Source organism: Lygodium microphyllum, chromosome 3 (assembly GCF_053477565.2).
Source record: "Lygodium microphyllum isolate KBCC chromosome 3, Lygodium_microphyllum_v1.1.10, whole genome shotgun sequence".
In the NCBI taxonomy this organism is placed as follows: domain Eukaryota; kingdom Viridiplantae; phylum Streptophyta; class Polypodiopsida; order Schizaeales; family Lygodiaceae; genus Lygodium; species Lygodium microphyllum.
In genome coordinates, this window is record NC_141137.1 from 57,367,566 (window position 1) to 57,384,633 (window position 17,068).

Here is a 17,068-nt window from a genome sequence, read left to right on the forward strand (position 1 = left end):
ACATGGACGATTTTATAACTAAAGGTGATTTACCCGAACCAACGATGGAGCAAAAGTTGGATTTGATTATGATGCAGCTTGATGAAGAACGAAGAGCCCGACAAGCTTTACAAGTACAATTGGCCAATTTGCAACGATCTGCCACCGACCAAGATGGACAGCAACCCGAAGATCTTATGCGACGTACCATCGATGTGACGCTTGAAGCCCAATCCATCCGCAAAGAAACAAATATAAGTAAAGGAAACTTCAAATTTCGTACCTTCAATGGATCACGAGATGGAAAGACTGTACTTGCATTTATCAATCAATTTGATGATTACTTCCATGAAGAAACATATGCTGAGAAAGACAAAATTAAATGTGTCACTAATCATTTAGTTGATCGAGCATCTTTATGGTGGACTGGGTCCGCAAGAGCATTGATTGTCCCACTACCTGGGAGAGTTTCCAAAAGAAGTTTTTGCAGAATTTCCTTCCTCCTCAGTTCCATGAAAAAGTCATTAAGCAATGGGATCTTCTACAGCAAAGAGATCACGAACCTATTTCCCAATACACTGAACGTTTTTGGAATGCCCTACTGCAACTACGCATGCTCGAAGATGTACCTGAAGCGACTCACAAATGCAAGTTTATGTCTGGTCTACTTGGACATTACTATGCTGAAGTCAATATGTTCAAGCCAACAACCCTTGAAGATGCAATTTCCTTGGCTCATGACACTGAAGACAAGATTCGCGGAAGAGACAAGCGACCACAACAATTTCCAACTAATGGTAACTATGGTTCCAAACAATTCAATTCAAATTTTTGAAGATTCAATCGAAGTCGTTTTCTTCCATCTTCATTCCGTAAGTCTTGGACATGACCACCTGCTTTGCCATCAAATACCAATCCAAACCCTAAGCCATCCTCACAGCCAAATCCTAACATTCCTAGACTTCCTGCCATTAGCAATAATGTATCTAAAGCCAAACCCATAGTTTGTTACAAATGCCATCAACCTGGACATCTAGCAGCCAATTGTCAAACCAAAAAGCCACCTGTCCATATCAATTATCTTGGAGCAATGGAAGAAGAAGAACGTGAGGAAATGCCTGACTTTACGGAAGATGATGACGACATTGGTACTACTTCGGATACTTTGCCAGGTATGCCAACTCCACATTCTTTGTTAACAATGAAATGTTTTGTGCATGGTAAAGAAAATACTATTTTGCATGATGATGGTAGCACACATGACTTTATTTCTGCAAAGTTAGTTAAAGAATTGAATTTACAAACTATTTCTACACATTATCGCATTAAAGCTGCATTCCTAGGCACGAGATATAATGGAACACAAGAAGTGCATAATTTAGAAATTAAAATTGGTGAATATACTGAATGAAGGAATTTCCTAGTTGTACCTTTGCAGTCTAGTGACATTATCTTAGGAATGCCTTGGCGTCATCAATATAATCCTGATATAGATTATTCTACGCATTCAACTAAAATTTATTTTCAAGGAAAACAAATCACATTGCATGGTATGCACGCTTCTAATAATTTTCCACTACTTACTCATACTCAAGCTAAACGTGCATTACGTAAAAGTAGTAAATCTTATTTAATATGGATGAATGAACTTCAAGCTAAAGAAAAACAAATGCATCCTAGGCATACATAATTTCTTGCACAATTTCAATATTTTTTTGCTGATGATTTACCACCCGGACTACCACCTTCACGTCCTAAAGATCACAAAATAGATTTAATTCTTGGTACACAATCACCATGCAAAGCACCATATAGGCATAACCAAATTGAACAAAAAGAAATTCAAAATCAAATAGAAGAATTGCTTAACAGAGGATTAATTAGACCTAGTAGTTCTCCATTTGGTGCACCTATTTTATTAGTAAATAATAATAATAATATTTATCGCATGTGCATTGATTATCGTACTCTAAATAAAATTACTGTTAAGAATAGATATCTAATTCCTAGGGTAGATAATCTTATGGATAAACTATAAGGATCTGCCATATTCAGTAAGATAGATCTTAAATCTGGTTATCATCAAGTAAGATTGGATAAATTTGATATATTCAAAACTGCATTTAGAACACAATTTGGACACTATGAATTTCTAGTGATGCCTTTCAGTCTAACTAATGCACCAGCTACATTTAGTCGCATGATGAATCACATATTTCTGAAATATTAGCAATGTGTTATAGTATTCTTTGATGATATATTAGTATTTGGTAAAAATGAGAATGAGCATTATGAACATTTGTCTTTAGTTTTTAAGTTGTTAAAAGACAATCAATTATATGCTAATCTAGAAAAGAGTGAATTCTTCCAAACAAAAATTGAATATCTAGGATATATTGTTTCATCGGAAGGTATTAAAGTTGACCCTAAAAAGATAGAAGCAATTTTAAATTGGCCCATACCCAAAAATGTGTATGAGTTACGTTCTTTTCTAGGTCTTGCTAGTTTTTATAGAAAGTTGTGTGAAATTTTTCATTAGTTGCATTACCTTTGACTAAACTTTTAAAGAAAGGTATTGTTTATAACTGGACTAACAATCAACAAAAATCCTTTGATTTATTGAAACATGCTTTAACCCATGCTCTTGTATTACAACTACCTGACTTCAATAGACCATTCTTTTTAGTAGTTACTGATGCTAGTGGATCTGGAATAGGAGCCATCCTTATGCAAGATAATCATCCCATAGCCTACTCTAGCTGTAAACTCAAACCATCTAAACTTAAATATTCTACATATGATAAAGAATTACTAGATGTAGTACAAGCCTTACGTCAATGGAAACATTATTTAATGGGATCTGAATTTAGGATTAAAACTTACCAACAAAGCATTAGACATCTCCTTAGTCAACCACAAATATCTAACCGACACATTAAATGGACAGCTTTCATTCAAAGTTTTCATCCCCTTATACAATATCAACTAGGAAAAGAGAATGTTGTAGCCGACGCTTTGAGTAGAAGACTGACAATTTATAATATTTCTGTGATATCATTTGATTCCCTTATCCCTATGAAAGATACTTATCATCAGGATCTTACTTTTCAAGCTGATTGGAATAAATTAGTTGCAAATAATTGGATTCCTATTGATTCATTGTCTTACAATAATGGATTCATGTTTTATGAAAAGAGATTATGTGTGACAGTTCCATTTAGATCATTTGTTTTGAATGAGATTCATTGTCCTCCATATCAAGGTCATAGAGGTATTATATCTACTTTGCATACATTGACTGAAGATTTTTATTGGCCACATATGGACACTGATGTATCTAACTTTGTATTTGAATGTTTAGTTTTTCAATGAGTTAAAAGACGCCATGGTAAACAATATGGTTTACTAATGTCATTATCTATTCCATCACGACCATGGGAAAAAAATTCAATGGATTTTATCACTGGTTTACCTAACACTAAAGCTAACCATGATATGATTTGGACTGTTATAGATAGGTTTAGCAAACAAGCATATTTCATTCCATGCAAGAAAACTTTAACTGCATCTCAAGCTGCTCAATTATTTTTGAAAAATGTTTTCACTAATCATAGTTTACCAAAAGTTATTATTTTTTATTGTGATTCTAGATTCTGTAATAATTTTTGGATTATTTTGTTTGCTAACTTAGGAACAAAGATTGATTTTTCATCTGCATTTCATCCTGAAACAAACGGTCAAACAGAAGCTACTAACAGTACTATTTTAGATCTTTTGCATGCTTACACTATTTCAAAACCACACACATGGGATACACATTTACACTTACTTCAATTTGCATATAACAATACACCACATACAACTACAAAGAAAGCACCATTTGAAGTTATTTATGGATATAGATTGCCTACACCTGTTGCATCATTATCAAACAAAATTCAAACTGTTGATGATATTGCTAACATGCATGCCACTATTTTTTATGAAGTTAAAGATATGATTGCCAAAGCCCAGCAATCATATACAAAACAAGCAAATAAGAAAAGACAGGCTATGAATTTTAAAGTTGACGATTATGTTTGGTTACGAATAGAAAAACGTAGATTACAAAGTGTAGATAAACACCCAGTTGTGAAATTAGCACCTAGATTCTATGGACCATTCAAGATCATACACAAAATCAATGACAATGCATTTAAACTCGAACTACCACAACATTGGAAAATTTACAACACCTTCCATATCAATTTATTACGACCCTTTAGAGGCCAATTACCTATACACCCTGTCTATGGAAACCCTCCTTTACTAGATGATGAAACTGAAATCCTTGAGCCTGAAACTATTATAGATACTAACTTTATGACCACTAGAACTGGCCGTAAATATTCTAGATATTTGGTCGAGTTTAAAAATCATCCTGTTGAAGAGGCCCAATGGATGCACGCTAGAGACTTAAATGCTTTCCCCACTCTGTTAGCTCCACATTGATCTCATAGCAATTGAGGACAATTGCTATCCCACCCCGGGGGTATGATGCTAGGAGGCATATTCCACGGTGGATTCCGTGCCACGATGGATTCCGTGAGGTTTTACGGTGGATTCTGTAAAATGTTATTACTGGGGTTCATACACAAAGTGGATTCTTTGTGCGAGAAGTCGATGGGGACGCCTATCCTTTTCGAATGTTTCGTTAATTTTGTGTGTACATGGGTGATTCCATAGTGGGTGATTCCGTAAAATACATATTTAAATTAATTATGAGTTTAGAGTGCGCACTCATGATAAATTAAGGTTAGGATTGATTTCTAACCAATTTATTTATGTAGCTGAAGACTGCTAGGTATTCACTTTTTTCGGTTTAATTGTATTATTTTACTAACAATTGTGAATGCTTCAGTTGATGTGTGGAGATAGGAGTGGTGGCAGTGGGAAGCATTGGAGGATAGCGTGTATTCAAGTTATTGTCAATATTTTGATGGGCGTGTATCTTAGGCATGGCACATATATTTTGTCGCACTTATTTATCAAAGCGCTTGATATTTATTTATTATTTTTATATGCACATGGGCACACGATTTAGATATTTGTATTTGGACGTTGTTATATTTGGGTACGTCTGACTTCTTGGGCGCGCATTAGCTTTAATTCTTTATTGGCCCAAAAGCAAACTCAAAAGCTAAAGCGTGCTATTTTGTAATTTGGGCTATTATTTGAGCCTGAAGATTATTAATATATGAAATACATGCTTTGTGGAGCGCTCACACAAGGCATGGGGGGAGATTGCACCCAATTGGTCTCTTGTTCATGTCGTGCAAGCTTTCTACATTGATTTGTGTGTAAAAAGTAGAGTTCTTTTGTTCTTGGGGACCTTCTGATGCTCACTACGCGCACTTATGGCATCCGATCTGTGCACCAATCATATCAGTATAATGCTTCATCATGTCATTGACTTCACTTAAGAACATTTGATACATTAGACTCATAACCATGATCATTTGCTTCTCTTTCAATTAGTTGGCATAACACTAGGATTCGTCATTTGGCTTCCATTATTTAGTGAAATCAAGAAATATTAGGAGGAGCCAAAAATATGGAGACATTCTACATTATGCTTCCTCTTTCATTCAAATTGGCCATAGGTGTACTAGTCCCACCTTGACTTTCATTGGTTAATACCAAATTATTTCTAGGACCTAGACTCGAATTTAGGTTTTCCCTAAATGTGTAGGCCACTTGTAATTGTGACTCTACCTCCTCTGCTCATGTAGTAGTAGTATCTATATTAGTAAGAGCAACACTTCTCAATTGCACTTGGATATTGAATTCTAATCCATGTAAAAAGTACGACAGTTGGATAGTAGGTGGAATAGGAATAGATGTTTACAATTTGTGAACCACATTTTTCAGTTTTTTGGCATATGCTCGAGCATTCTCATGGGCCTCTTCACGTGTCACATTCAAAATACATAGCCAATATTGACCACCTCTCTCAGGGAAAAATTTCCTTAGAAAGATTGTAAAGAATAAATTGGTCGTGGTTATGTTTTCTACTTCCAAGCCATGATACCACATTGCAACTCTTCCTTTTAGAGCCGTATTAAAAAACATCATGAGATGTCATTTGTCTTGAATTCATCAATTGAACATTAATTTCTAGAACTCACTGATGTGGAGCTCCGCATCTTCCTTTATTAAATCATTAAACATGGGTGGAGGGAAACCTAAGGCTAGTAGTCTGACATTCTTGCAAGTACTAGAATAGGTTGTGCCATAACAATGATCAAATTTGCTATACGGATATATATTGGTGGGACTACACCCCTACTTGAAATAGATTGACTTTTCGAGGAAAGGGAAATGCTAGAGCTTTCTTCTCCCCTTGACGGACAAATTAGGATATTATTTGGGTTAAAAAGACCTCCCTTTCTCAAGGATATCAGACTACTACTCTTAGGAGAATACCTCCTAATGATCTCAGCTTGCCATCTAGCCCTTTCATCTCTTTCTTGTTGTTGAATCTCAGCTTGACTATGTCTATTACAAAATAAAGGATATTTTTCAATGATCTTTGACATACACTGAACAACCAGTTCCCTATTAACCAAGTTTCAAAAACCTCTACTTATTAGCTCTTGATAAATGTACCACATGTCGTCGCAGCCTAAAATGGGCCTAACATTGGCTCTAGGGATCTAGCCAATCCTCCTATGCTCACAAAACCACCCTCATAGCCAAGAGCATCTAGAGACTGTACACTAATCTACCTAAATCATGCATTTGTACCGATATTTGTAAATCAACAAGTTTTCCATCCCAACTCCAATAGAGAGAGCATACCACACATACAAACAACTAACACCTCATTATACACATATATTAAGCATCTCCCTCTCAATCGATCGCTCTCACTCCTACAACTCTCCTATACCCTAAGGATTGACCCTAGAATGTACTATCTAAACATAAAACACAAGTATAGCATTGTCCACTCTTTTGATAAAGTGCTCTAGAAAATAATTATGTTTTCTCCCATCAAAGTCCCCAAAAGAAAATCATACTATTCAACAACTCATGGATTCTCACACCCTCATGGTCAATAGTTTTAACAACCAATTACAATGCATCTAGGAGACTTTTCCTTTCGTAAAACCATGTATAAGAATGAAAATGCAATGTGTCATGCCATACAATGCTCAAATAAATTAACCACAAATAAGCCAATGTGTCATGTGAAAAACATATTCTTTCAAGGATTTCCTTTTCCATGTATTGCTTCGTTGCTTAGAGACAATACTAGACTAATCTGTGTTATTGTTCCTTTCAAAATATTAAATGAATCCTATATGCTTCATCTCAATGCACGATCACTTATATGTCTATGTAAAATTCTTAGCATTTCACTTCTTTGTGTTTATTCATTATGTAGAGTGTTTTCTATGTTTCACGATATTTTCTCCATAGAAAAAGCTTCTAAATGATCATGTTAACACACAAATGGAAGAAGATTGAGACTAATCTCATGCTCTACAGCCATTATGTACTCACGAATCTTTCTCTTATTTTTAATCAAAATTTTCACCCTCAAATTAAAAGTTTTATTAAAAAATCTATTTTAATTATTTTAATTATTTATTTTTATATTATTATTATTTCTAATATTTTGATTCATAAAGTTTACGTGGATTGTGATTTAGCATTATATTCAATGTAACTCCATAGGAATACCATTTGAACTATAAAAATCCATGAAATTATCAATTTTCTATTAAATCCTACAATGCAAGTTTACGGTCTTTACTACATTATGTGAATTACTAATTAATCTATGATTTTATAAATATTCAAGCATATTCAACCATTTTCAATCATTTTCCATTATTTTTCATTATGAGAATGAAATATTCATTGTAAAATTCAATAAAAGACTACTTATGCTATAATTCACATGCACATGTACCATATTTTGAAAAAAAGAAGTCCTAGATACTCATTTATAGCCGTTGACGTCTCCTTTGTAGTTTTTATCATTTCTTGCATTTCATTATAAACGACACTCGTTTCCCCTCATTCTCTGAGCCCAGATGAACCACATTTATTGCGAGAGAGCGAAAGAGGAGAGAGAGAGAGAGACAAAACTTTGATATTTTCATTATATACATAAAATCTCATGAAATCTGGACCAATGAGGAGCAAAGAATTGCAATATCCTAGTCCAAAGAAGAGGAAGCATGATTAGAATAATTGGAAAAATCCATATTTTGATGGATTGAGAGGTCACAAAAAAAATGATGCCCCTACCTCCCTTTGATTCTTCATGTTTCTTCATTGCATGCTTCTTTTAATCAAGCTTAATCTCTAAACTTACAAAAAATTGAGTTCACTCTTTCGCGTTCACACTATTGAGCAACTGGTTTGGGTTGGACAGAGGGAAAAATGACCTCGGATTCACAATCAATTGGATAGGTGACTTTCAGGTATCGAAATCTATTAGCTCACCCTCTGTCACTTACTTTCTGGCTTTGAATTCTAGTCACTACTTGATAATGCCAAACCTTATGGCTATTAAATGGGGTTCAAATGAACTCCAATTGACGAAAAAACATTTGGGTGGCATCAAAATGCATCTAGGAAACTTCTGCCTCCTTGATTAGTGATTGTTTCATTTTTCACCAGAAACATCTCTTTTATGACTCTGGGGCCACTTTTGCGCTTTAAAATCGGCTCTTAAAAGTTAGTTTGCAGGGACATTGTAAAGACTAAAGGGAAGGAGAAAGCCCATATAGCTAAAGAAAAGTTAGAGTTACTCATGGTGACTATTGAGGAAGTGTGTTCCTTAGCATAATAAATATCTACCACCGACTCATGGGTATTGGATAGTGGAGCCTGCCATCACATGACCAATGAGAAAAGGTGTATATAGTTCTATAAATCTTGTACAAGAACCCATCACTATGACAATTAGAAATGATGTGAAATGCCCTATCGAGGGCATATATATAATTTTCTTTGTTGCTACAAATGGTGAACTAAAAAATATTTCAAATGTATCATATGTTCCTAAGTTTAAGAGAAATCTACTATCATTTTCTTCTATAATTAATATTTTATATGAGGTGAGATTCACTAAGACAAGTGCAAATATGATTGATTGTGATAGCAAAGTTATTAGCGAATGAGAAAGAAGGAAAAATATGTATGAGCTATGTGCTCTTACAACCACGGTTGGTATGGACACAAGTAAACTTTGGCATGAAAGATTTGGTCACATTGTTTTTGCAGTATTAAAGGATATGCATTAGCAAGATATGGTTACTCACCTATGTGCAATAATTGAAATGAAGAAACTATGTGAAGCTTGTATGGTAGAAAAGTAACAAAGAAAGGCATTTCTATAGGAAAGCAAGAATAGAGCAAAGGCTCCTCTAGAGTTGATGCATACTTACTTGTGTTGTAAAATGCTTACACAATCAACTCAAAAGAGTTTGAAGAATTTTTCAAAAACAAAGGGATTAAGCATCCATTGATGATGCCTCATACACCTTAGTAGAATGGCATTTTGGAAAATCAAAATTGCACTATTTTGGAAATACCAAGGTGCATGCTTAAGGACAAGGGACTATCTAGCTAGTTTTGAGAAGTTGTTAATACTATAGTCTACATTCTAAATTGGAGATGCATAGATGCCCTTAACGACAAAACTCATCATGAGGCCTTTTTTGGTAAGAAACCTTATGTCTCACATTTTAGAAATTTTGGTTGTGAATGTTATGAACATGTTCCAAAGGATAAGAGAAATAAGTTAAATCCAAAAAGCATAAAATGTATCTTCTTGGGTTATAGTGATGTGCAAAAGGCTTATAAATTGTATGACCAAGAGGAAAAGAAGATCATAGCGAGCCGTGATGTAGTGTTTAAGGAGCATCCACATAAAATGGAGAAGGAGAATATAAAATTTTCCACTTTATCATCTAATGACGTAGTCCACTATGGACCTAACCCAAGAGTTGTCCCTACTACCATCGAGGAGGAGGAAGCATCATCTTCAGATGATGAGGAAAAAGTTTACCAATTGGCAATCACACCATCAAAAATCCATTGCTGCAATCGGTGAAGCAACTCTTTGATTGCAGTAAATCTATGCTTATCACAACTAAGGAAAGGAAGATGGACCAAGGAGGTCTCTCAGAATAGAGGAGCAAAGAAAGGCTTCTACTCACATAGTCAATATTGCCTTGATGATTGAGATTATGAGAGAATTAAAGGAGCTAATGGACTTGGAAGAAGCACTTTCCAATCTAGCATGGAGAGTAGCTATGCAAGTTAAGTGATAGAATAATGAAGAGTGACACTTGGTAGCTATTGGATTGACCAGAAAAGACAAAGATTATTCGCACCAAGTGGGTTTAGAAGGTAAAGTACAAGGCTAATGCACCTTAGAAAAGTACAAAGCTAGATTAGTTGCATAAGGATTTTCCTAGGTTGAAGGATTTGCTTTTCAAGAATCATTTTCTCCAAATGCTACAATGACCACTATATTCGCATAATAATTGTATAGGCTACTTAAATCAATGTTCTTAAATGGTGATCTCAAGAAGGAGGTGTATATGGCTCAACCACCAGGGTTTGAGGTCCCCCATTATGAGAACAAAGTTTATAAGCTAAAGAAGGTATTATATGGGCTAAAGCAAGTCCTTAGATCATGGGACAAAAACATAGATAAAATCGTTCTAGGTTTGAATTTCAAAAGATGTGCATTAGATACTAACTTGTATGTTTATCGGGATGGTAAAATTTTTGTAATGATTATCCTATATATGGATGACCTTCTTATTAAAGGTGACTATGAAGATATGATCCATTAAACTCGAAAGTATTTGAGCTCCAAGTTTGAAATGACAAACTTGGGCTTGCTCCACTATTGTTTGGGGATTAGAGTCTACCAGCTAAAATCTTTATCTCTCAAAAGAAATATGTATAGGAGATCTTAAAACCATTTGGTATGACCAAGTGCAAGGAGATAGCTATACCTATGGAGATCAATGTGAGGATACATTAGCACTAGCAAACATTCCGAGGTATAGGAGGCTGGTTAGTAGTCTCATCTACTTACGTAACACTAGGCTAGATATCAATTTTGCTATTGGTATTTTGAGTAGGTTCTCATGAAAACTACAAGAAATTCATTGAAAAGTTGGGATGCAAGTACTCAAATACTTGGAGGAACTCTTGACTATGGTATCACATATAGTTCCAGAAGTGCTCTTATGGGGAACTATGACTCAGATGGGTCAAGTGATAATGACTTGAAGAAATCAATTTTTGAATATTGTTTCTCTTTAGGTTTAAGAATCTTCTCTTGGATTAGTAAGAAGCAACCAACTCAGCCATTGTCCTCTATGGAAGCAGAGTATAAGGTAGCTTGCTTTACTGCATGTAAGAAGCATGACTAAGGAGGATCCTATGGTATTTGGAGTTACAAGATAAAGATCCAATAGTACTAAGATGTGACAATGAGAGTTGCATCACCATTTCCATAATTCCAACTTTTCATGCACGCATCAAACACATTGAGATTTAGTCTTATGAAGGATCTCCTTCGATTTCATCTTCAAAGACTCAGTGTTGGGCTTAGAATGTGCTTCACCTATGGGTAGAGATTGAGAGGGGGGTGTTAGATATGCTTAACACTACAACACAATGCCGCCATACACGCGTCCATTACACGCGAAAAGTTACGGGCGCGTGTATGGTCGTTTATACTTACAGCAATATCGGGCGCGTGTATACATGCATGTAACAGCGCGTGTATAATTGCATGTGTGGGCGCGTGTATTTGCGCGTTAAGTCTGTCATAATACACGCTCTGTTACACGCGACACAGAGCCTAACTACAGAAATCCATTTCTTTTCAAAACAGAAAACCATTAAGTTTTAAAAATGTCATTGTGCATTGCAGTGTTTACAAACCATTACAAAATCCCACTACATGCACTTACAACAACGTAATATATTGAAAAATATATCTTCATATGGTTATTGAAAGACAAAGTATACAATAGAAATGTCATGAATTTGGAACAATACAGTGATGGATTGGTTAGGGTTCGACCTCATCTTCAATAAGATCCATCCTTGCCAAACGATCAACATCAATATCCATTTGATCAATTTGTAAGGCTACGATTAAATTTATTCTACTATCGCTATTTTGCCCATTGATAATGGTACCGATGCCTTGATCATTCTCATCATCATCACCATCATCCTCAATGGAAGGGTCATCCTCATGATCATGAGAAATGGCACGCTCATCCTCATTATCATGATCATCTACATTGGCATGTTCGACATCATCTTCTTTGCGGCTTGCCACATCCTCCATATGCTCCATATCAGTGAATGTATTATACATTACTTTGGAACGTGGTGCAATAGGGATGACATACCACCATTTACTGTCATGCACCATTGGCAGATAGATAACCTGCTCAAATACACATAATTCATTAATTAATTAGCATATCAAAAGTCAAGGGGTGCGCGAGCTTAGATATATATGTACATGAAACACATTTGTAAAAAAATGCATACCTGCTCACATTGTTGTGGCAATATGAGCCTATCTTTCTTTGTTTGCCAAAACTTTGTAGAGTCAATAGTTACATAGCCACTTGCATGGCGTTTTATCGTTGCGTTAGGCCCTTTTTCCACCACGTTCATTTGCCATTTGACATCCAAAACATACACAAAGAAGCGGCGAAAGTCAAGTCTGTATATGTCTTGGATTGTGCCACAATAATCATCAATTTTTCCATTGGCTCCCTCAAAGCTACTAATGACACCGCAATCTTGTGTATTCCTCTTTTCATCTATTCTTTGTGTTCGAAAATGCTTGCCTTCACACCATATAGCATTGAACATAGTGCACTGGACCAAAATATAAGCAATATCTATGTAAGCAATTAATGTGAATAAATATGAAAAGCCAATCACTTACAAAGAATGCAAATTTACATTTGTTCTATGTACCTTTAACATGCATCCTCGTGCATACTCCCATTCTTTCGCCGTGATATGCAGCCCCTCATCTCTCTCTGCTCTCTCCATTTCCTCATGCAACCAATCAACATGAATATCATTCGGAAGTGTTGCTAGATGCTTAGGGTACGCCTTACGAGAGCCATGTTGCCTCCGAAAGAGAGCTCTGTCTGCTTGCCTTTTTGTCTTTGCATCCTCGTATCTTGTAACCCATCTGCTCATCACATCACTATTAAGGATGCAAGTGAAATTAAGATCATCAATCAATGTTCTCTCAATTACTTTGCTCTGTCCTTTTCCTTGAGGCACAATAGACGTCATCCTCAAGTCCTCTTCATTGCTCCATAGTCGCGGCAAAGAGCTATCCACCTGATCAAGAAATTCTGATATATATACAAGAGACTCTTGTATCAACCAACCCTCAGCCATGCTTCCTTCGGGCCTTGCACTTTGCCTCACAAAGTCTTTTAAGGTCTTCATGAAGCGCTCTAGGAAGAACATCCAACGGGCATGCACAGTGCCACATAAAGCAATTTCATCCACTAAATGCACAATGAGATGTAGTTGACTTGTGAGAATGGTTCGCGGAAAAGTCTCCTCTACCATACAAACCACCTCCACTGCCATAACACGCGCATCATCCAATGTGGCTGGATCAATTGCTTTGGAACTAACATATCTGAAAAATAAATGCACAGTACGTTATACCTCATGCACATTCATTTTGCAAGGTATAATGAAGGGTGATCTTACATGGGATTTACATACCTCACAAGCTCGCCCATCTTATAAATACATCTTTTCAAACTCCTGTCTGCACAATGGTCGATGCTAGTAGGTAGTATGAACTGCGCACATAAGAGCACATGTATATTTGGGTTAGGGCATTACAAAATTTAATTTCAACCTACAATAATTGGAAAACACTTACTTGGAGCATCTTGTGCCAATCGTGGGACTTCAACCCATGTAGTTGCTCAACCCCTCTTTTCTTAGTGGTTGTAAACGCTCCCTTCAACGATCTCATGCATCCAGTGGGAGTACGCAAAGTGGTGATGGCTTGCTTTACCTGCTTCTCCTCCTTCTTTGATATAATCCGGGGAGCAGGCGAAAGACGAACGTGCCCACCCTCCTCTCGTGGCCAAGCTTGACGCATACGTCCTGCGACCTGCAAGTCCTCCCGTACGCTAACATTGTCTCTTTTACCAATAACATGTTCCCAAATACTAGATCCCACATTCTTGAAGATGTGCATGGGATCAAGAAGATGGTTGATCTTGAGATGGGTCCAATATGGTAGCCGGAAAAAAATGGAGTACCTACACAAGGGATTGCAGACTGTCATCTTTATTCCAACTTTAGAGACTACACAAAACAAGATTGAAAACAATGGAGATGTACGTGTTCATGCCATCTGGAGGAAGAACATTTGAAGACTCCCAAATACGCTTCCAATCTTTTGCACGAAGTGTCTGTGGATGAATGTTCCTCTTACTAGGAGCATATTTAGGGTGATCTGATGGGAGAAATCGATGATGATTATCGAATATGGTCTTACACAAACCATCAGCATACTCATGTACCAATGAAGGGCCACATATAGGACATGCATGTTTACCCGATGTCCTCAAACCTGTTAAAATAAAAAAAAAGTTAGAATAATAAAGTCAATAGTTATAATTGATATAGCTAGTAGTATTAGAGTCGGGAGGTAGTTAGAATTCTTACCAGAACAATCGCTGTATCCTGGAAAGTCATGCATTGTCCACATCAACACTGCTTTTAAGTCGAAGTGTCGAGAGGAGGGAGGCCTACTAATGTCCACTACCGCAACACCTCTCCATAGTTCCTCCAACTCATCAATCAACGGTTCAAGATAAACATCCATATGCTTGACTTTATGTTTCCCTGGAATCAGAAGGGATAACATAACATGTCCCTTCTTGATCGCCATTGATGGTGGAAGGTTGTAATTCACCAACACAACCGGCCACACGCTGTATGCGGTGCTCTTGAAACCAAACGGATTCACTCCATCCATACCTAGGCGAAGTCTCAAGTTTCTGGGCTCTGTTTTAAAGCTGGGCCACTCATCTTCAATATGCTTCCAAGCAGGAGTGTCTGCAGGAATTCTCCACATGCCATCATCCGATCGATGCGAGGAATGCCATGACATGAGCTCTGCTATGGATTTGCACTTGAACATGTGTTTGATGCGAGGAATTATAGGAAAGTGTCGCAAGACTTTACGAGGTACATCAAAAATCTTCACATCTGTTCTATACCTTGCTTCACCACAAGTGGGACACTGTCGAGCCTCCTTATGCGTCCCACGAAAGAGAATGCAATCATTGACGCATGCATGTATGCGATCATAATCCAATCCTCCAAGAGATGTCACATAGCGCCTCGCTTTGTCTCTTGAGGTGGGTAGTCTATTCCCCTTTGGAAGCATGTTTGATAATAGCCTGCATCCAATATCATCAATTAGCCCATAACCCTAAACCCTATACTGTAAACCAAAAACCACTAACTGAATTTTGCAAGTTACAATGCTTACTTCAATAATGCGTCAAGACTTGCATTGCTCCATCCATAAACTGTTTGTATATTGAGCAGTTCAAGTGAAGCACGTAAAATAGAGAATGTGCACCCTTCAAAAACCGGTGTCGATGAAGCGTTGTAGAGATGCTCTTGTTCCATATCATTGTCGTCCACACCTTTGCGATCATCCCTAAAAAGATTCCGCACCATGTCATCAAACACTTCCTCTTCCACAACTTCGTGGGGTGTAGGGCTATTGTCATCCCTTTCCCACTCATCTCCGACAACAGATCCCGAAGCTCCAGCATCATCTCGTCGACGCTTTGCATGCTCTCGCCGTGCGTATGGCACCATGTTAGGGTGTGGTACTGCATCCTGCTTCAATCACAGTATATATATTACAACGCGCTCCATTAATTTGCACACCATGAGTTATTTTAATACTTTCAATTCACATCTTCTCACCTCTAAACCTGTTTGAATCCATTCTCCATACATCGAGATGTGATTCAATGTAATTCGACGCGCTCGTACAATGCACCCTTGACATCAATTACACGTACACTTGATCCTTTGTGCCAGCCACACGTCGCGATCACGATGACGTATTGTCTCATCCTCACCAGAACTGCTTGAAGAGGATGATGACATGCTATGTCCAAAATAACCAATACAGAAGTAGGATCAGTTTTTAGTGAAATCATACACATCCTATGCACAAAACAATGGATACACAAGAACAATCAGTTTTTAAAAAAAGTATAAACAGGCTCTGTGTCGCGTGTACAGGCGCGTCTAAAATGTATTCTGCTGCGCTTTTACACGCGCTTTTACACGCGTGCTTTTCGCGTTTACCTATCGCGCGCGCCGCTTTCTTTCTTTCAAAAGCCCTCTTTCAAAACACTTCTTCTTCTTCTTTCTGCGTCGCTTTCTTTCTTTCAAAAGCCCTCTTTCTCCCTCTTGGACTACCCAAAAGAAGCAAAGGGTGCAGACAACACAGAAAGGGAGAGAGAAGCAAGAATCAACGAACTCACTTTTCAAAGACTTTTCAAAGAGGTTGGTTGTCGTTTGTTTGTTTTGGCAAATCTGTCGCTTTCTTTCTTTCCACCCGTGCTATGTGTACTTGAAAGCGACAGAGGATAGAATTCACACACATTGTATATGTGCTTAACTATTTATTTCTTGACAAACGACATCCGTCAAGATAGAGGAAAGAGAGAAGAAGGAACCCTTGTGTATGTGTTTAGTCATTTCTCCCTTGATGGACAATGTCCGTCAAGATAGAGGAAAGAGTTTTTGTTTTTCATGAATTTCGTCACTAATTCGAAATGAACTTCTTCTTTTGGCTTATGATCTTCTACTAATTCGATGTTTGGTATTGTAAGAGATATGTTTATTTTCTAGAATGGTAGATATATGTTGTAGGTTATATATTGTAGGAGATATATTGAGGAGATATATTGTAGGAGATATGTTTATTTTTTATATGCATGTTTTGCTTGGT

The 17,068-nt window shown here is 36.9% G+C and overlaps 2 protein-coding genes across 2 annotated transcripts; both read right to left on the reverse strand.

Moving 5' to 3' along the window:
- Positions 1 to 12,002: 12,002 nt before the first annotated feature.
- On the reverse strand, positions 12,003 to 13,336 carry LOC148038377 (uncharacterized). The gene is made up of 3 exons (XM_087675416.1): positions 13,012 to 13,336; positions 12,574 to 12,909; positions 12,003 to 12,466 (listed from the first exon to the last, which is right to left on the reverse strand). Exons 1-3 carry the CDS (start codon positions 13,240 to 13,242, stop codon positions 12,080 to 12,082), a joined length of 954 nt encoding a protein of 317 aa, XP_087531542.1. The 5' UTR covers positions 13,243 to 13,336; the 3' UTR covers positions 12,003 to 12,079.
- A 433-nt stretch (positions 13,337 to 13,769) lies between these two features.
- LOC148038378 (uncharacterized) lies at positions 13,770 to 16,667 on the reverse strand. The gene is made up of 5 exons (XM_087675253.1): positions 16,030 to 16,667; positions 14,749 to 15,939; positions 14,422 to 14,653; positions 13,952 to 14,339; positions 13,770 to 13,868 (listed from the first exon to the last, which is right to left on the reverse strand). Exons 2-5 carry the CDS (start codon positions 15,473 to 15,475, stop codon positions 13,770 to 13,772), a joined length of 1,446 nt encoding a protein of 481 aa, XP_087531379.1. The 5' UTR covers positions 15,476 to 15,939; positions 16,030 to 16,667.
- Positions 16,668 to 17,068: the final 401 nt, after the last annotated feature.